The sequence below is a fragment of the Danio rerio genome, chromosome 16 (assembly GCF_052040795.2).
Source record: "Danio rerio strain M-AB ecotype USA chromosome 16, GRCz13ab, whole genome shotgun sequence".
Lineage (NCBI taxonomy): Eukaryota > Metazoa > Chordata > Actinopteri > Cypriniformes > Danionidae > Danio > Danio rerio.
Genome location: NC_141036.1, coordinates 31,784,141 through 31,806,644, shown reverse-complemented (window position 1 = coordinate 31,806,644; position 22,504 = coordinate 31,784,141). Strand labels below are relative to the sequence as shown.

At 36.3% G+C, this 22,504-nt stretch overlaps 2 protein-coding genes and 1 long non-coding RNA gene across 3 annotated transcripts in view; 1 reads left to right on the top strand and 2 right to left on the bottom strand.

Annotated features, from left to right (window-relative positions):
* Positions 1-22,402, bottom strand: part of invs (inversin) — a gene marked incomplete at its 3' end in the record, with an annotated part of 60,336 nt that extends 37,934 nt beyond the window's left edge. The window contains 3 exon segments of the mRNA NM_152970.1: positions 1,613-1,697; positions 20,750-20,861; positions 22,245-22,402. Coding sequence (NP_694502.1) covers positions 1,613-1,697; positions 20,750-20,752 — 88 coding nt within the window. The 5' untranslated portion in view covers positions 20,753-20,861; positions 22,245-22,402.
* si:ch211-197h24.9 overlaps positions 1-22,504 on the bottom strand; it is a 188,113-nt gene that overhangs the window by 134,657 nt on the left and 30,952 nt on the right. The gene's annotated exons all lie outside the window — the stretch shown is intronic.
* On the top strand, positions 15,036-17,654 carry LOC147840308 (uncharacterized). Its single transcript, XR_015511517.1, has 6 exons — positions 15,036-15,073; positions 15,394-15,501; positions 16,420-16,546; positions 16,723-16,808; positions 16,996-17,038; positions 17,136-17,654. It is a non-coding gene; the product is annotated as an uncharacterized LOC147840308 (long non-coding RNA).

The following is a 22,504-nucleotide window of genomic DNA, read 5'->3' as shown; positions in this document are numbered from 1 at the left end:
TTTTTAAGGGACTTTTTAATATTATCTTGATATCTTCATTTTAATATTAATTCCATATGGACACAGCAATAAGTCTCGATTGATCATGTGAGTGGATCACTGAAAACGCAAGTTGATACCTCACTCAAAAAATTACTTTTGCTGTTCGTTTGCTGCTTATTTAAAATGAGTTAAGACAACTCAAATTCCGGCGACGCAGTGGCGCAGTAGGTAGTGCTGTCGCCTCACAGCAAGAAGGTCGCTGGGTCGCTGGTTCGATTCTCGGCTCAGTTGGCGTTTTTGTGTGGAGTTTGCATGTTCTCTCTGCGTTAGCGTGGGTGCTCCGGTTTCCCCCACAGTCCAAAGACATTCCGTACAGGTGAATTGGGTAGGCTAAATTGCCCGTGGTGTATGAGTGTGTGTGTGAATTTGTGTGTGGATGTTTCCAGAGATGGGTTCTGGTTGGCATCCGCTGCGTAAAAATGCTGGATAAGTTGGCTGTTCATTCCGCTGTGGCGACTCCGGATTATTAAAGGGAGTAACCCAACAAGAAAACACAAATTCTTAAGGTTTTTTTTTTGGGACACTTCATTATTTTATGCTCCACTTAAATTTGTAGAAACGATTAGGTAAACTTAATCGATCTTTGATTTCCTTCAAAGTAAAGAAATTGTGTGGAACCCAGCATATTTTACAGTGCTGGTGGAAACACGCCCTTAGGATTTTAAAGAGTTCTTCCATGAACTTCTAAACTTGTTACTACTAGAGTCATTTATTCACATGGTTGTAGTTTGAACATTAGGGTAAAATGCACCCAGGGCTGAACAAAACAACATGGCAGACAAAATGACAAGGAATTTATTTATACTAAATAACATATTGTAGTTATCTAACTAACTAATTGTACATATTTTTATTAATTATTTTACGTAGTAGGATAGTCAGTTTTGTAATTACTAAAATTATTAGAGCACATTTAAATCATTTATTTATTTTACTTTTTTATTAAATTATTAATACAGTAAGAGTTTTGTATGTTCATATTATTTCATGGACCCAAGCTGAACTATGACTAAACTAACAATGAACACTAACGTTAACAAATCATAATAACAAACTGTTCACTGTTAATCAGTGTTAGTTAATACTATGGTTAATTATGTTGAATAAAACGCATATAATTGAAAAATGTCAAATATATTTATATTTGCATGTAATATATTTTATTAATATTCATTACAAAATGCTATTTTTATTCAGCTACAATACATTAGATCGATAAAAATTGGCAATATTGACTTTCGGACAGAAACATTTATAATTTAAATAAAGGCAATTCTTTTAAACATTTTTCTGGTAAAATATACAGCATAACAGTGCTTTTTAACCTTGATAATATTATGAAAATATACCTTGAGCATCAAATCTGCACATTATTATGATTTCTAAAAACAATGTGACAGAAAAAATTCCACTTTGCCATAAGAGGAATAAATACAATTTTAAAATATATTAAAATAGAAAAGAATTCTTTTAAATTTCAATAATACATCACTGTATTTTGTTAAGACATAACACATCTTTACATGGGAAAGTGAGCATTATGCGTATGGATATATGCGTGATACAGTACCTGTTATCAGTTTATGCAAGGTGTTCTTGTCTCCGTTCACAGCAGCCGCATGTACCTGAGATGGATTCTGGGGGAGCAGCATTGCCTGATGCACACACACACACACACATGCATGCACACGCGCACACAATATAATAATAGGTCAATATAAATTCCCTGCTTCTTTAAATTACTTGTTTAAAATGAGCAGAAATGGCACAATTCTTGAACATGGTGTGGTGGTTGTTCAGATCCCAGCCTGCTTTGCTTGGAATTGCCTTGAGTGTCAATAAGTGTAATCTTAGGTGTAATCGAGACATGTTAAAATGTCTTCTAATTCTGTTTTAGAGATTTCAAAAGATATTGGTTTTGAATTTTAAAGTTAACACTTTAGCACCGTAGTGCTTATGTTTAAGATCCTTAATTAGCAACAACGTCTGTTGCTTTACTTTATGGGCAATAACTGTGCTAATGTCAGATTGGGTATTCTGAATGTCTTTTTTAATTTGCCCAGTCCATATGTTACATATAAAAAAACAATAAATGCTATTAAAGTAGTTGTTAAGTTTGAACTGCAACAGTAAACAGAACATTCTGGTTGTCCAAATTAAGTGATTAAGATTCTTTGGCTCAACAAGAGTAAACTGAGTTCAAGTTAAATGCACAAGATAACTTAAATAAAAGTAATCTGATATCGTTGACACAAAATAAATTTCCTCACTTGCCTAAATAAAGTATAAATAACAGCTTTTAAATGTATGGAAAAATGTGTCGGGATCATAATAAAAAAAACCAACACACGTACACACACATACACACACTTGTATACACACACACACACACACACACACACAAACACACACACACAAACACACACAAACACACACACACACACACACACACACACACACACACACACACACACACACACACACGGAATGAAGAACTCAATATTTTATATATATATATATATATATATATATATATATATATATATATATATATATATGTGTATATAATTTTTTATATTAAATTTTTTTGTCGTTTATTTTTTGTACTATAATTTACTATTTTTGTTTATTTTTATGAGATTTTAGCATGTTTATTTAAATTCTGGAATGTTTATTGTTGTTATGTGAACATTCAGTTTTATTTCAGCATTTTTCATGTCACGTGACTGCATGCAAAAAAGGTATTGCTTATTTGCTATTGGGTTTTTATGTATCTCTATTGTGAGTTGGATTACCATCTTGCGTGACATTTATAGCCATACTAAAAGCACCAGCAGTTTATCTACCGGTAGGAATGACATTTTGCCCTACTCATAATTCTCTCTTCATATAGCCGCATATGCCATATCTACAATACACTGTGATATAGCCTGGTTCGGTTCGTATTGCTTTCTCACGACAATCGATCCAGAGTTCGTTTCAAACGAGACGAGACCACTTCATTCAGCCGATCTCGGACAGATTGTTTTGCCGTTGATCCGAGTACGATTGCTGGATTCACATATGCCAAACGAACCGCACAAACTGGGCAAAAGAGAGTTCTGGAACAAAAGTCTAGGTGTAAAAGCATTCTCATATTAAACCGGAATGCTGGGTAATCTTCAGACAGGAAGTAACAGAGAGGGAGTAAATCCCCCGCCGGGACACACCCTGCCCAACTCATCTCTTATTCATGCTCATCAATATTGCAAGAGATTAAAAAGAAAATCAATTACGTACACAAATCTGCTCTAAATGTGTGTGGAGCATGTTTATGACTGTAGAAATGAGTTCCTCAATGAGCACAAAAAACCCCATTCATACAATCCCCTTTTTTTGCCATTCTCTTTCGTCTCACACACACACACACACAAGCATACACACACACACACACAACTAATTAGCCGCTCTGTTCTCACGCACCTCATGAGAGGGTAATTGGGGTTAGTTAATGCAGACTCGTAAAAACTACTAAGAGTTGCAACTACTTCAGTAGCATGTGTGTTTGTGTGTGTATGTTCTGATTAAAGCCTTTAAATGTGCTCTGATACACTATAATTCAGCTTTATATGACTCTGCGTACTTAAACGAAGGAAATCAGACATCAGAAAAAAAGCGTGCGCGCACACACGCAGTCTGCTTTTGGAATCACGATGTGGAAAAAAGACAGCAGGGGGATGCTTTGAGAAAGGTGCGCGCACAAGGGAAGAGCTCTATCTGTGCGTTTACTCGTGAGTGTGTTTGTGCATTAGTGTGTGAGTGTGTGTGCCTGCGAGATCGCGTGGGAAGTGATTTTCCGTGAGAGAAGGTTTTTATGGAGGCTTCGCTCGTATCGACCACAAGCTTTCCTCAATTTCCTCCAGACTAGGATGCACACATACATGCAAACACACACGCTGGGGCTTAATAATAAAAATGCCTGGCATACAAATTAAATGACTTGCTTTTGAATACAAAACAAAAGGGGTTCATTTGAAAAGAAGCTGGGGCGCCACTTAATATTTGATGAATTTTTCTATTGTGTACTTAAATGTAAGGGACGATGTATTTTTCCTGGTCACTGTGTATTGCAAAACACTTTTTCTGCTACTGTGGTTGGATGCACAGGACTGGTTTAGTGGTAGGGACTAGTTTTAAGAGTTGGTTCAATCAATTCAAGAAGAAAATTTGCAGTCAAAGTCAGCATGAAATCAAAATTCACTATGCTTCTTCTACTAGCACACATTGTTATTATTAAGTTAAAAAAAAATTTATTATTATTGCAAGTTATTAATTTATTGGTTCATTATTTTTCTTCGACTTAAAGCTGATTTATACTTTTACTTCAAGCACATGTGTATGGTCTGGTGCAGCCCTTCGCAAGGTCACATAGCCCTTACCATGGCTGACGGTGGCGGTGACGCTGACGTTTATCTCTCAAAAAATGTGACTACACGTTGCATCGATGTGTAGCGCAAGCTCTGTGATTGGTCGGTTTGGTACCAGTGACGAGCATGGGTGGTGCTGGGAGCTGCGAGATTAATGGAGTGAGCGTTTACAAGTGTGGAGTCCCGTAAAGGAGTTTAAGATAGAATCTTTTGTTTTGTGTTTACCTTTATAATTAAAGTTGTTGCACATTTGCCAGTTACCGCCTCTAAATGAGCGAGTTTTAGCTACTTGTAGCGTTCAGAAAAAAACTAAATACCCACAAAGAAGCTCCACACAGAGGAACATAAAAACCTACTGCAAGCTAGCGTTTTGGAGGTGTTGTTGCAGAGCAACACAAACAGCATGCAGAAGTATAAATGCACGACTATGCACAGCAGGCGCCATTGGTCATGTTTATCACTTGACGCAGAGGTATAAATTAGCCTTTAGACCATTTATTCACAAGGGGTTGCCACAGTGGAATGAACCACCAAATTACTAAGCATATGTTTTCCACAGCAGATGCCCTTCCAGCCACAACCCAGTTCTGAAAAACACCCATAAACACTCATTCACACACATACGCTATGGCCAATTTAGTTTATTTAGTTCACCTACTGTATACTGCATGAAACCAGACACCAGAGCACCCTGAGGAAACCCATGCAAACTAGTGCAAGTTAATCTACTGATTTTAATTTTAATTTTTTTGTCTTGTTAATTTAATCAAAATCTAACCATTTTCTTCCCCTCTAAAAAGGGTCTTTCTCTGATGATGTCAGACTAGGGCAAAATATGCTTAGCCACACTTCTCCAACCATAAGCTTGCTGCAAGTGAAAGATGAGAGGAGAAGCACAAAAATAAATCCCCGCCTCCTACTCAATATTCCGGGCTCTATTTGAAGGATCTAGGCACAAAGTCTAAAACGCATGGCGCAAAAGCATTAATGGCATGTCCGAATCCATTTTTGCTATTTTAAAGATGGAAAAATACACTCTTCGCCCTGGCGTATGATCTAACAGGGTTGTGCTTATTCTCTTAATGGGTTATGGGAGTGTTTTGAGCATAACATGCATTAAACCAATCAGAGTCTCATCTCACATACCTTTAAAAGTCAGTTGAGTCACACCATGGCGCATTTGTTATTTACATGGTGACTTTTTAAGTGGAAAAACTGAACGTTTCAATAGCGACAAAACATTTAAACAAACCATCTGCATGAGGATAAAGAATGAGCCTCCTCCATTTGGCCTCTTTAATCTTTATTTTATTTTCATTCCACTTTACTCCTTTACTTTTGTGGATAAGGAAACAGTGTTGTCATACTCCACTGAGGACATCCATTAGCCTACATAATTAATTTTGTTTGTTAAGTGCAAAGATTTGTTTCAAAACTTTTTCTAAATTCTTTTTCTAATTTCTCATTTCCAGCAAACAAATAAATGAAGAATAATAATTAAGTGTGGTCAAAAAACAAGTTATATCCAAACATACGTCCTATCCTTGTGCCCCATATGGTGATGCAGACGTCTCTAAGACGGATGAACAAATCTAAACTTGTTTTTATTAAAACAGATATAAATATGCATATAATAAATAATACTGCTAATAATAATAATGACATTATACAAATGCAAATTGTCATGAATGAACTGAAAAAGGCATGGAGGCATGAAGAAGGCCTCCTGGAGGCAAGAAGAAGAATTTTTGAAACATTTTAATTACATTTTTTTTCATATGTAAACATATTTGTTGCTGTACAACTCTGTGTGTATTAAGCAAAGTGTAAAGCAGGTCGCACACCAGAAGCGCCGCTCGGTGCCGCGCCACGCAGCGCCATGCATTTTAGAATTCTAAACATAGGTTTCTATCAGGATAGGGTTAGTCGGCGGGTGTCGCCGACACCCGGCCACGGCTCAGGACGCAGAGCGCCATCTGATTAGTTTCATGTTAAATATCATTCGAATGTGCGCGTCTGGTGTGTGATACTTTAAACTGTCATGTACGCGCCGTGTTATAACCAACATGCTCTGAGCTGGACTTTAGACCTGCTTTCAGATGGTCAATGTCGCAGTCTAATTCAGTTCATCAAAATTGCAATGTGCCAACAATGCACCTTAACACACCTCCGTTTTAGACCAGCACGCCCATGAGTTCACAAAGGGGTGCAAATAAATTGCCATTCAAACAACATGTTGCAAAACGTGAAAATTAGGGTTGTGCTGGTCTGAATATAACAATAAATCATGCAAAACACATCTTGTGCCTTATTGCGCCGGTTGTACAATATGTTAGAGCCCTCTGTTTCAGTTGGAGGTGTGTCGTCCTAAGGTTTGTAGCAACTTTTGGATCACAATGACTTTAATTTAATTTCCAAAATGTAGATGTAGAACATAAAAGACATTTTTAACTAAAAATGTGAAATGATTCATAAAATGAATGTTAACAACTCAGACACTTTGAAAAGCAAAGCAAAATTGGTACTTATGACAATACAATGAGGTCTTATAACGTCAAACAACCCCATTGTGCAAGAAACTAAGCCTTATTTACAACATTAATAGCATTAATTGTTGTCAACGGCCTGGTGTGCAAGCTTCCTGTAGCAAAATGACATACGTGGGTGCAAATTCACACATGAGCTGATGATTATCTTTGTTTACAATGGCAAGGGAGGACAAAAGTGTTGTACAGTTCATCAAAATGCTATCTGTGCGCATTCTGGATACAGCATCGTATAGAAACAAAACAGTTGCTTGAGTTTGCACACACTTGTACACATCCTCATGCAGCAAAAAGCTCATGCTCCAGACCGACTGTTTGCCGAAGCTGTAGATTTTGTACTTTAAACTCTTTTCCAGTTGTGTTTGCACTGTTTTATTGTTGCTTTTGTTGTTAGTAGTAATTGTTTTATTACATCTGGAGTTAATTTTTTGTACTTAGAATGACACACATGCAAATAAACAACAACATTGACTTGATCATTGTGTTTTGAGAATCTTTGTGTTCTGTAGCTCATTACATCTGTGTCGTTATTATATATATATATATATATATATATATATATATATATATATATATATATATATATATATATATATATATATATATGAGTAAAACATACTAACAAACAAACAGAAATATTGTAAAGTAAATTTTTAACATTTTTCTCAAGAATGTTACCTCTGCAAAATTTATTAACTCCTACGGTTGGGGATGTTTTCATCCACTCTGGGGTGATTTTGAGTCCTAATTTGGCAATAACCTTTTGTGTTTCAGCTAGTGGAATGATTTTTGGTGACAAATTTAATTTTGACACATATTTTGAGAAAATGCTTTGAATTAAAAAAATAAAATAAAATAAAATAACTCAATGATACACTCCGGGCAGATTTACTACCCTTTTGGTATGTTAGGGATGAAAACATCCACTGAATTAAACTGCTGTAAATTACATCAGATAATAATTTTTTGCATAAATTTGTTGATCAACCTCAGTCCTGATCAAAACTACTAAATTGTTTAGAAAATTACAAAATTGTAACTCTTTAATTGGCAAATTCATAAATGTCACTGATTTGGTGAAAGAAAAGAGATGTATGTTTAACATTAAAAAAGTAAATATGGATTTTTTTACCTTTTTTAACAGTCTTAGACATGTGAAACAACATTGTCTTTGATGCATTGTTTTGATTGATTATAATTTTTCTCCCTAATTTACTCCCTACTGGCTTCCATCATGACCACTTTTTAATCATGCATTTGTAATTTTTATTATTGAACATCAGTTGGCACCATTAACCCTTTAGATAGGCCTGTGCAAAAAAATGCTTTTTAGTTTATGGATTTTATATAAAGTAGAACAGCAAATTAAAGTGTGTATGTGTGTCTTTGAGTGTGCTCTTTACACACTTACCTTGATGTGAGAAAATCTAAATATGCATCTCAGCTCTCAGAACTACATGGAGTAAATAAAAACAAAGACTGTATATTTATGCACCATCAAAATGGTGCATAATGGTGGTTATAATGGAAGTCAAAGGGGCAAAAACAGCCACCAACAGTAAATTAGGGAGAAAAAATGAAAATCAAACAATGCGTCAAAGCCAGTGTTGCTACTTATTGTTCACATGTCCAAGAATGTGATAAAGGTTAAAAAAATCCAGTCCACAATATCTTTATCTAAAATATGTCATTTTTGTGTGTGTTTTTTCACTAAATCAATGACATCATTTGTGAACTTGACAATTAAAGAGTTAAAATCTAGTAATTTTCCAAACAATGTGGTAGTTTTGTTCAGGCCTGAAGTTAATTGACAGATTTACGCAAAAAAATGGAAAAAATATTTATCTGATGCAGTTTTACAGCAGTTTAATTCAGTTGATGTTTTCATTCCAAACATAACAAAAGGTAGTGAATTTGAACAGTGCACAAGGGTTAACTTATTCTGACTCTATTCTATGCATGCATTTTATATTAAAACCTTTGTGCAAAAACTTACAAGAAATAAAAGTTTAAAAATGTAGTTTTTTTTTGTTTGTTTAATAATTGATGACAATTAACGTAAAGTTGGTCCAAAGCAGATCATTTTAATCATGCTAATAATGTGTCTTGCATCAAAACTAAAAACAGAGAGGGACAAATAAAAAAAATCACATTGACATTATCATGATGATCAACTAAATGGTGCAAATTCATTTTCAACTAATTTAATTAACAATCTTTGCTACAATAAATTATTACAGCTTCAAATTGAGGTGTAAATCATTTCAGTAAAGCAATAATTCACATTTAAACATAATGATTTGAATATATACAGCATCTGTCATATTACATTTGTCTTTAAGCCTCACAGAAAAGTTCAAGTGCAAATCTGCTGCATATATTAATATAAATTGGAAAAAAAATGTAATGTAAAAAACAAAATAACACAAAAAAAAAAACTTTGGAATACCTTAAGGATTCATTCAATGTTTGCGAAAATGAGAGCCCTTCATCTGAAATGTGTTTGCACGTGTGTGTGTGTGTGTGTTGTTTGTGTGTGCCTGTGTAAGCGTATGTGTGTGTGTGGTTGTGTGGGCAAGCATCCAGCTTGTCTAGCCCAGCCAAATGACTCCCCACCAGCATCTTATTGAACAACCAGCTGAGTCAGGAATTAGGGAGAAAGAGAGACAAAAAAGAAGGAAAAAAGAAGGAATAATGAAGAACAAACCACAGGGTCAGAAGTTGAGCTAAGTGCACATTTGTGAGTAAAGCAGTGCCTGGCATTGCAAAAGCAGATCTGTACGATTAACATTCACCACTCCTTTTCCAAAAACACTGCTCTTTCTTTTTCCCAAATCTCTTCTAAGTATCTCGCTGAGAGACATCAGTTCTTTCATCTAATGCCCAGAGGGTAAATCCTCCATACTTTCTCCAAGGAGAAAAGGCTCCATGCTGTGTATGCATGCTGTGATCCCAGCGGATGCCATCCATAGTGTGTCTTGACTGACATGATCACCTTGTGCCTCATTAGCTGTGGTCTCCCATAATGCCAAGCGACAAATGAGCCCCTCTGGTGAAGGAGGTGTGGCTTCCAGTGGGCAAAGTAATGCAATTATGGAGCTCCAAAGGTGTCAGTCACAACAAGTGAAAAACATATGTGCTGTTAAACTGTGAGATAACACACACTGTCTAATGTGTGACATCTAGAACACACCGCACTCAATAAACGAACAGTGTGTGGTTGAAATTTGTAATTGATACTTTTGAAATGTGCACACACACGCTAACGCAGTCTCAAACACAAGCTTTCCTTTCATTACTGAAATCAAACTATAAAAAAGAGGGTCTGAAGCATTTTGGTTTTGCCGTCCAATGCAAATTTAGCATGTAAATAAACAAGATTTTCCTGATTATAAATGTTATGCTATTATTTTATTACAATATTGATGAAAATTTACATATTAATGTTTTTCTTTTCTTTATTTTTTTACTTTGCTGAGTGTGTTTTTGTGATGGTACCTTGGCTGGTTTACACCTTTCATGGCTACATAATTATGACATTAAAACCAACAATAGTTGGTAGCAAGTCTCTGTTTACGAGTACTTTACTGAATCATTCATTTAAAAAATTTGCTCAAAACAGTTGATTGATTTAGAAACCAACACTCACAAAATGACGTTTGCTGTTTATTTAACCTAATTGTTTTATGTTCAGTTCGCTTAAATTTGTCAAAATCACTAAGTGAATTCCTTTATGTTGTCCCACCACAAACAAAGACTATAGAATACACAAGATGTGTCAGTCATATATTTTTGAATGGGGAAAAGCAGAGGTGGGATTAAGTCATATATGTGCAAGTCTCGAGTCATAACCTTCAAGTCTCAAGCAAGTCAAGTCAATCTGTCAGACTCAAGTCAAGTCAAGTCAAGTCAAGTCACTGCTTATCTCAAGTCAAATCAAGTTGCTTTGTCTAGCAAGTCACTTTCAAGTCGATCAAATTTTTGTCTATTTTTTTTTACTTTTGCAATTTATATTTACATATATAACTTTTGGTTTTGTATGGAATGCATAATATATAGCAAACGGTTAGTTATTTAACAAAAACAAGTTATTTTGAGTCATTTAACTCAAGTCCAAGTCAAGTCGAGTCTTTTTTGGATATTTGTTGAGCAAGTCTTAAGTCCTAAATTTTGCGACTTAAGTCATGTCATGTGACTCGAGTCCCCCATTTCTGGTAAAAAGTGTAAGGTCAATATGGTGAATAAAGTCTCGCCTACTAGTACAGAAGCCAATCATCAATCGCTATAGACTGAAGTTTCTCCAGAAAAAAGCGCTGACTAGTCGTTTGCTTTTACGACAGTTTGGTGGTCAACAAGCACACAGGAATCTCAACGAATACTTGCTTCACAGACTTAAGAAATATGTCCATATAAAGCTTGAAATCTCCACTTTTAAATGAAGCAACTACACTTGAAAACAAAATATTTTTGGATTTGTAAACTGTATGAATCGAACGCAAGGTACAGTCCGTCCTGTCAAACGCACATCACATGACAACTACTCAAATGCCCACAAACTTGTAAACAAAGAGTTGCTGTCATTTCTGGAGGAGATTCGCCATCAAGACCAAGTTGTGGATTACTTCAGAAGCGCAGCACTTCAGATGATCACTATTCAAAGGATGATAATGTGTAACACGGCCATAAATGAGGTTGGTGTAGTAATCTCAATCCTTTTGAGTGAGTATGCACAACAGCTTGGCCAACCTGAAAATATGCAGATTTTGTTTGATTATGACATTATTATTATTATTGTTGTTTAATTTTATTGGTGATTTCAAATATGTAATGTGATTGAAAGATTGGCAAACAGTTTTGGAGAATTTGATATTTCACCATTCAGACAGAACGCTTAAGTATGCTGCCCAAGAGGAGTTTCAAAGAAGGCCGCCGAATGAAATGATTTGCCTTAAAGAGACTATGACACAAATGGATTGTACGCAAGTCAGAATTTTATTTTACAACGAAGCAACTGATTTTCTTTTTCACATGGATGACTGAATCATTGGTTCAAAAGATTTGTCAAAAAAAAGGATTAATTCTAGAACTGAATATTGCAGTGTTGCTCGGATATGTGCAAATATGTTTGTGTCAGCTTTTGTTTAGACCAACTCTCATTAGCACATTCATTCTTTTCCTTTCAGCTTTGTCCCTTTATTATTCAGGGGTCGCCACAGCGAAATGAACTGACAACTTATCCAGCATATGTTTTGCATACCCATGTTTTGCATGGGTTGCAGCGGGATGCCCTTCCCGCTGCAACCCATCACTGGGAAACACCCATACACACTCATTTACACACAGACACTACGGACAATTTAGCTCACCCAATTCACCTGCACCGCATGTCTTTGTGACTTGTGGGGGAAACCGGAGCACCCGGAGGAAATGCACGCGAACACAGGGAGAACATGCAAACTCCACACAGAAATGCCAACTGACCCAGCCGAGGCTCGAACCAGCGACCTTTTTGCTGTCAGGCGATTATGCTACCCACTGCACCACTGCGACGCCCACTACAGTGTACATAAATACATATAAATGTTCATTTTTAAAAACATCTAAATATTAAAAACTTTCAAGGATTTAAGATGCTGATGACCGTTAAATGCAGCATAACAGTGAAAAGGGTGCATTAATGCAATGTTTCTTAACTCTGTTCCTGAAGGCACACCAACAGTACACATTTTCCACCTCTCCCTAATCAAACACACCTGAATTAACTCATCAGAACATTAGAAGAGACTCCAAAACCTGAAGTTAGTGAGTCAGATAAGGGAGACATCCAAAATATGTACTGTTGGTGTGCCTCCAGGAACAGGATTGGGAAACACTGCATAAGTGAATAGTGGATATATCCGTGCTTACCTGTATAAAAGGCAACTGTCACTTTGCTGTTCTAAAATATTTGATGCCATTTTGCAAAATAAAAATAATCATAATAATAACAAACATAATAATAATAATAATTATTATTATTATTATTATTATTATTAATTCATATCCATTTATTATGATCCAGCTGCAATCCAGTACTGGGAAAAACCCATACTCACCCATTCTCTCTCTCTCTCTCTCTCTCTCTCTCTCTCTCTCTCTCTCTCTCTCTCTCTCACACACACACACACACACACACACACACACACACACACACATTCATACACTATGTCCAATTTAATTTACCCAATTCACCTATAGCACATGTCTTTGGACTGTGGGGAGCACCCGGAGAAAACCCACACAAACACAGGAAGAACATGCAAACTCCACACATAAACGTCAACTGACCCAGCTGGGACTGGAACCAGTGGCCATAATAATAATAATAATAATAATAATAATAATAATAATAATAATAATAAGTATAGTAGTATAATTAATAGTCATTTTTGATTGTGGTGGTGGCTCTCTCTCAGGTGAACTGTGACTGCGAGTACCGGGAGCACACTTGGGACTGGGTTGCTCTGATAGGTCTCGTGGGGCTGGACTCGGAGTGAGGGGGGCGTAATATGGCAGACCCTTTCTGACATCTCTAATGAGGCAGCCTAGAGAGAGATATCTCTCTTCCACCCTTTCAATCTCTCTCTTTCACTCACTCCCCCTTCACCGTATCTCCTTCCTCGCTTTCCCTTCACCATCTACTCACATAAACACGCGCGCAAAGACACACACAGCCCCACAGGCCATTGCCTCTACTCCCTACAGCGACTAATTGGGCCAAATCTGTGATCTAATTAAACGTCCAATTAGTAAGAGAGGGGCCATTTAGCCGCTGGCTACACCGCTGTGCAAGGGAAATAATGTGATTGAAAAACAAACAGAAAATCAATGCGAGAGAGCGAGAGAGGGAGGGAAAGAGAAGGAGAGAGAGAGAGCGGAAATGAAAAAGATGAAACAAGATTTGGATCAGCTGGGTGTTTATAAGGTTAGAAAGCAACGAGCGACACACATACGGCGTTCCCTAAACATAACGGATCATGTAGATGTGTGTGTCCCTCAGCAATGACCCCTTGAACGCATGCTAATTACATTATTCTCAAACACACAGACACGCGCGTTAACTGCATTATTCTCTCCGCGCAGTCAGTAAGTACATTATTCTATTAACACGCTCAAAGAACCATAAAAAATCAGCACATCATCAATTATTAACAGCTCACTTAACCCTGGAGAGAGCCAAGCTTCCCTCAGAAACATTCACTTACTCTTCACTTCATTAAATATTAATACAAGGGTCACATTCAACATGGAGGCCGGTGAATGGATTGTTCTCATTCATACTGTGCGCGCTGAGGGTGAAGCGCCATACGGGTCAGACTGAGGTGGACTGTCACCATCACTGAGGTCATGGTCTATTTCAGTGGATGTATTTCTATACGTACATACATATGTAATAAATAAGTAATATATACATCTAGATGGAGTAAGCGGATGAGCACATCATGCACTGAATATAGTAACGTGTTTTAATATGTACTGTATATATTTAATGCTCATCTAAGAATTTTTGTCATACGTTTGTTGTTGTTGTATTGTTTTATAAAGTTGAAGTCAGAATTATTAGCCCCCCCCCTGAATTATTAGCCCCCCCTGTTTATTTTCCCCCAATTTCTGTTTAAGATTTTTTCAACACATTTCTAAACATAATAGTTTTAATAACTCATTTCTAATTTATTTTATCTTTGCCATGATGACAGTAAATAATATCTTACTGGTTATTTTTTAAGACACTTTTATACAGTTTAAAGTGACATTTAAAAGCTTAACTAGGTTAATTAGGGTTACTAGGCACACAGCAAATTCATCAGAGTTAAATTCTCGGTGTTGAAGCATTTGAGAGTAAAGTGTTGACGTTAAAGAGTTAGATTTTGATAAATGAATATAATAAGAGTTAGAATTGTTTTTATTCAGTGCGAAATCAAGGAGTTATCTTTTCAACACTTGGTGGTGTTATTTCCAACATCCGGGAATTCATGCAGCCCCAGTCACTGAAGAATTTTCCAGACGCCATTTTCCATCTGAGGTTTAGAACAGCAACTGGTGAGTCAAACTACATAAATGTTGGTATTTTACTGACTTTCTTTAAGGAAATACAGTTGTAAACATGTTGTTAAGTTAATAACTTTAGAATAGAGTGACAATTTTAAACTTCTGCGGTTCATTCATGGTCGTTTGTGTATCTAGCTTAACTGCATTACTATTGACTTCTTTTCAAGAATGTTTTTATATATGCTCACGCATACATAGTGCATAAAAACATAAAATGTACATGTTCAACACATTTCTGTCACGCTTAATGCCATTTTGTGCGTTGTTACCCATCTGTAAAGTAAAATCGACACTTCTCCTTTAATTCCAAGCAAACTAGCGAGGGAATCCCCGGAGCCGCCTAACGTTACTCTGCCCGGATGCTAACGGCAACACAGGACGGTTTCCATAAGCTCTGGAGAGTTTCTAAAACATATCTGGTGAGTAAATGAACATATGCTTACTTGTAAAAGGCTTCCTGACTGAAACAAATGATTGTTTGTTATTCTTGTACGTTAATTTGGTTATTTTAAACACCGCGGCCCTTTTAAATAGGTTCATTCGTGGCCGTCCATATACCGTTAGTCCATAACTTAGACTCGTGTGATAACGTACGCTTGAATTATATTAAGTGTTGACAACCATTAGAGGCGGAATGTTAACATTGATGTCTTTAAATGACCGCGTTTGCACTTTCTCAGACATTTAACGTTACAGAAGTCTCCCGGAAGTTGCAGGACTAACGTTAACGTTATCCCGCAAATGCACAGAGACTCCCAGATGCCCAAGTAGATGCTCGCAAATGAATGATCATCTCCCGGAAATCGCGCGTCTCCCGCCCGGTCATTAAACACTTTGCACGCCCCTCTCCACCGCATCCCTCCCAGCTCTTCAGGTACGTCACGCGCAAGTCACCCCCACCGCTCTTTAGGTACGTCGCGCGCAACTCATCTCATTGCTCTTTGGGTACCCCGAAAATGACTTTTCCCAACTCGGGATGTCTGACGTTAGTAAGTTAGGCTATTTCTGTTGTCAGGAACATCTTAGTCAAGCTTTTTCTCCCGCATGATATTGTGCTTAAAACTATAGGCTAAACTTAGCATGTACTGTACACAACATTTCCGTTTTATTAGTGCGTTGTAAACAGCCACCTGTCTGTAAAATTAATCAACTGATTCATATTTGAGCAGCCTAATGATGATACAGGTTTTATTTGTAGATTTATTATCAATAATCAACATCTGAATCAAAAGATATGTGAAAATGTGTGAGGCATACTTTGTGATGTTCATCTCTCTTTTTTTATCTGAAGGTTATGCATATGTGTTATATACTAATGTGTTGTTGTTTTTTTCCAGCCACAGTTCTCTGTACAATAACACAAGACCCTGTGACGGTGGCTGATTAGAGACGGATGGTGTATTTCCAGAGTTGGTGAAATGACCAAGCACACCTTCTTGGTCATATGTGGTGATAATAATGAAGGTATGTTTGATAAAGTTCTGTATTTGTTTCACAATAAGCTGAGAGGGTATTAGAGCATTAGAGAATAACAAATGACATGAAGGTGATACGTTTTGTATTGTGGGTGAACTGTTACTTAAATAATGTTTTGCTCTTTACTTTGCACTTTTTCTCTTCTGCTTATCCTAATATTTTAGATAATATTTGGACCTGAAACATCTGCTAGACTCCAGGAAAGGTGGCGTCAATACTGGACCTGAAAGGGCCTAACAAGTTGAATCTGGTAAAGAAACACGCGCGCGCACACACACACACACACACACACACACACACGCGTGCTTACAGAAAACTGTAAGTTTATGAATATTTTTTACACTGTGGCCAATATTTTGGGGAAGTCTTTGTTTTTGGAGATCCAACAGTGATGTATGTGTTTTTTCTACTTTTCCATATCCTGTCACCTCAACCAGCTGGGAGAGTCAAGTTGTGGATCATCATGTGGATTTTCAAAAGGTGAGTTTAGATTTCTTGAATGTTTTGTTTACTTTAAATGTTCTTTTAAATATATCATAGAATTTGATTGCAATTTGTTTTCAAACATTTTTCTTAGTCATGCTGGAGTCTTGAAGTATTCTTAGATGAGCATCACCCTACAGTATATCCGTGCATCAGGAACCACCAGACGAGCGATCAGCAGCTACTACTGTACATCGTCATGGATAAAAAGGTCATCCTGTGGCTGGGAAGCACATCTTTCACAGGACATGCTTGATGAGATTTCCTAGCTTCAGTTTGTTTTCACACAAGTTTACAGCATTTATACCTTCATTTAAACTGCTGTGTTTGATATGGAGGACCAAGGAAACACCAGAAGTGAAAGATTTGCAAGCCAAGTTGTTTAAAATGTAATTTTAGAAGAAAACTATGCGTTCAGAAGAAAACTATGAGTGACGATATATTGAACTTTCAAATTGCTCTGATGAAACATTAAGTTTGGACATCATATTTTGTTGATACTGTCTGTACTAATGAAACATTTAAAGCATATTTGACATTGTTGCATTTTAAAAATTGAATGAATTGTTGAAGTGGTGAATGTTTTCAAATAAAATGTTTTTTTATTTTGTAATTTACAGTCTATTTGACCTTTTTACCATATTTACGCTCAAGAGAGTTGAATAACATAATATATTACACCAGGTGGTGTTAAATATAGTTACATTTTTTAACTCTGCCCTGAGTTAAAATTAACCCTTACTTCGGTGTCAATGTGCCAACCCTTTTGAAAGTGTTGATTTAAGTCTGTTTTGAGTGGACCCCATGAGACACTTTCAAAGTGTTGAAATTAACACCCATAGAGTTGTTTTGGGTCCCCATATTTTGCTGTGCAGGTTAGGGTAATTAGGCAAGTTATTATATAACGATGGTTTGTTCTGTAGACTATCTGAAAAAATATATAGATTAAAGGCGCTAATAATTTTGACCTTAAAATGTTTGTTTGTTTTTTTTAATTAAAAAAAGCTTTTATTCTAGGGTAAATAAAACAAACGAGACTTCCTCTAGAAGAAGAAATATTATCAGACATACTGTGAGAATTTCCTTGCTCTGTTAAACATCACTTGGGAAATATTTAAAAAAGAAAAAAAAATCAAAGGGAGGCTAAAAATTCTGACTTCAGCTATAAATTAACAAGTAACAAATCATTCAATATATAAAATGCAATAAAAATGTTATAGTATAGTAAATGTATGAATTTCAAAGTGTTTAAAAAATTAATGCAACAAACTGACACTCATCATTTATTTGAACATATAACTATCACCAATGACAGCTGTAATAATTTAGTTTAATTTTCCATCTTATTTTGAGAGCAATTTTGTTAATTTTACAGCTTTGTGTAGTCTACATTTATATGCGATACGAATTATTACAATATTTTTGTGAGAACTGTGCGTATCTGATTATGAATTAAAACACCTGCATTAGAAATGACAGAAATTACAGTTGATAAGTGAACATTTATACAAAGCTGAAATCTTCTGGCTCTCGCATGCATCCTAAGCATTTAATTAACAGCTTTTTAATTCCATTCCATATTTACACCTGCTACTTGATTTTACTGTGTGAAATGCATCCTGTTAATGTGACAAAATATTTAAGCAGGTCATTAATAAACTCTTTGATTTGGCAGAGGAAGCATGGTGCAATCTGTTGGTAATATGCAAGCTTTTAGTGCTCACTTAGCACAACTGAATATATATGCACACACACCCACACACACACACACACACACAAACACACACACACACACACACACACACAAACAAACACACACACAAACACACACAAACACACACACACATATATATATATATATATATATATATATATATATATATATATATATATATATATATATATATATATATATATATATATATATATATATATATATATATATACATACAGTTGAAGTCAGAATTATTAGCCCCCCTAAATTATTAGACCGCTTGTTTATTTTTTCCCCAATTTCTGTTTACCCGAGAGAAGATTTTTTTCAACACATTTCTAAATATTTTTACCATGATGTCTGTAAATAATATTTTAATAGATATTTTTCAAGACACTTCTATACAGCTTAAAGTGACATTTAAAGGCTTAACTCGGTTAATTAAGTTAACTAGGCAGGTTAGGGGATTTAGGCAAGTTATTGTATAAAAGTGTTTTTTTTCTGTAGATTATCGAGAAAAAATATAGCTTAAAAGGGCTAATAATTTTGTCCCTAAAATGGTTCATAAAAAAAATCAAAACTGCTATAATTCTAGCCCAAATAAAACAAATAAGGCAGAAGAAAAAATATTATCAGACATAGTGTGAAAATGTCCTTGCTCTGTTAAACATCATTTGGAAAATATTTTAAAAAGAACATACATATACATACATATACATACATACACAGTACATACACTCACTGGCCACTTTATTAGGTACACCTTATTAGTACCAGGTTGGACCCTTTTGCTTCCAGAGCTGTGAAAAGATTTTGGTCCAAATTGACATGATAGCATCAAACAGTTCCTGCAGATTTGTCAGCTGTACATCCATTATGCAAATCTCCCATTCCACCACATCCCAAAGGTGCTCTATTTGATTGAAATCTGGTGACTGTGGAGGCCATTTGAGAACAGTGAACATTGTCATGTTCGAGAAAACAGTTTGAGAGAATTTGCGCATTATGACATGTTATCTTGCTTGAAGTAGCCATCAGAAGATAGGTACACTGTGGACATGGTCAGCAACAATACTCAGGTAGGCTGTGGCGTTGACATGACCCTCAATTGGTTCTAATGGGCCTTAAGTGTGAAAGAAAATATCCACCACCAGCCTGAACTGTCGATACAAAGCAGGATGGATCCATGCTTTTATTTTGTTGACGCAAAATAAAAAATTCTGACCCTACCATACGAATGTGGCAGCAGATGTTGAGACTGATCAGACCAGGCAACATTTTTCCAATCCTCTAGTGTCCAATTTTGGTAAGCCTGTGTGAATTGAAGCCTCAGTTTCCTGTTCTTAGCTGACAGGACTGGCACACGGTGTGTTCTTCTGCTACTGTAGCCCATCCGCCTTAAGGTTCGACATGTTGTGCATTCAGAGATGCACGTCTGCATAACTCTATTGTAGTTATTTGAGTTACTGCTGCCTTTTTATTAGGCCGAACCAGACTGACCATTCTCCTCTGACCTCTATCATCAACAAGGCAGATGTCCCCACAAAACTGCCACTCACTGGATATTTTCTCTTTTTCGGACCATTCTCTGTTAACCCTAGAGATGGTTATGTCTGAAAATCCCAGTAGATCAGCAGGTTCTAAAATACTCAGACCAGCCCCCCTGGCACCAACAACCATGCCACGTTCAAAGTCGTTTAAATCACCTTTCTTCCCCATTCAGATGCTTGGCTTGAACTGCAGCAGATCGTCTTGACCATGTCAACATGCCTAAATACATTAAGTTGATGCCATGTGATTGGCTGATAAAAAAATTGTGTTAACAACAAGCAGTTGGACAAGTGCACCTAATTAAGTGGCCGGTGAGTGTATATTCATTTGTTCACTTAAAGCCTTAAATGCCACATGAAGTCAGAAAAACTACTTTTCAAACTCCAGATACATACATAATACAATACTCATAATCTCTTTGAAATCTCAGCACAGAGTCTTACCATAGTGATGTCCTGGACGCAGGGAGGCCTCAGCAGATGTTACACAGCTAAGTGAAGCCTTGCTGGGGCTTGGCGTGGCCGCAGGTCCCCCTTGCAGCTCTGATCTAGTGTTCTGCAGGAGAGAGAGCGGATCACTCACACACAGAGCACAAACCACCTGCTCTGACCCACTGTGCCAAACATTACCAGTGCTCAATGCCAGGACAGACTTATAGCAGTGTGCTCAAACAGCAATAGTCTTGCATAGAAGGATGCTATTGACTTTTGAATTCAATAATTTCCTAATATTCCTTAGGCTTAGTCCCTTATTTATCAGGGGTTGCCACAGCGGAATGAACTGCCAACTATTCTGGCATATGTTTTATGCAGGGATGCCCTTTCAGCCACAACCTAGTACTGGGAAACATCCATACACTCTCACGCTCATACACTACGGCCATATTATTTAATCCAATTCACTTATAGCTCATGTCTTTGAACTTTGGGGGAAATCCACACGAACAAAGGGAGAACATGCAAACCCCACACAGAAATGACAACTGGTCCAGTCAGACTCAAACCAGCAACTTTCTTTTTGTGAGGCGACAGTGCTAACCACTTAGCCAGCCGACTTCTTGAATTCTTTTTTTTATTTAATTTTTAAACATACACTGATGTGTTATTAAATGTTTGGATAAAATATATGTCATTAATAAACTAAATTTCTTTGAACATTATTTTTATATTTAGTAAAATAACCAAAAAACTAAAGAGTTAATAGATATTCCACTCACTGATTTCTTTTCACAGGTTTTTGAGTTTTAAAGGAATTCTCAGTTGTATTTTATTAAATAATTAATGTTGTCGCAGATGTTGACGCAATTCCTTAAAAGAAAAAATTACTAGTCAGATGTTGACCTAATTTACCAGAATGATGGTTACTCTGGATAACACACGCCTAATTTATTACATTTTAGCCATTTAAATATATATTTTTTTTGTTATGTTAATCTAGGATGTTGGTACTTTGGCAAGTCTGACAACAATTACAAAACGTCTGAAACTAAATCAGACAAATTGTTTCTCATATTATTTCTAGGCCAATGTTTGTTTGTTTTTAACATATAAAAACAGCCAAACACAATTTTTTAAGAATGTTAATAACTTGTTAACATTTTCTAAACGAATGTACACTTTGTCTCATTAACCGTGCTGACAGTAGGTTGTGCTTATGCGTTTGTTTAGGTAAACAAACCACTAAAGCAATACAATGCATACGAATCAGCTGCAAAGTTCACTGACATCTTCACGAACACTGTCTGCAAATAATTAAACAGTTATAACAAAAGCAAACATAGTTACACAACGTCTGTAATACTTTAACAACAACTTGTAACTATGTCAGTGGCATATAAATAATTAACAATTGCCTCATTCGGATGTGTTTGAATGTAGCTTGGTTGCTAAATATTACAAAAATCCCCGTTATACTGTTGGAAGCGATGATGCAACTTACCACATTCAAGGTGAAACACAATTAACCTTGTACTTCCATCTCTGGCATTAAACACAACAAAGGTTTTTACGCATTGCAGTGTTTTCGCTGTTTTTGTACTTTTGGGGGGGCTTCAGCCCCTCTGTGGCCACTGATACTCCAACATATCTTGAATCCGCAAACACATCTGGGCACGTAGGTATATAAAACTACAAAGACCAAGGACCACATTTCCACGAACGAGTCCATGAAGGGATTTGTAGTTTTTATATTAAACAAGA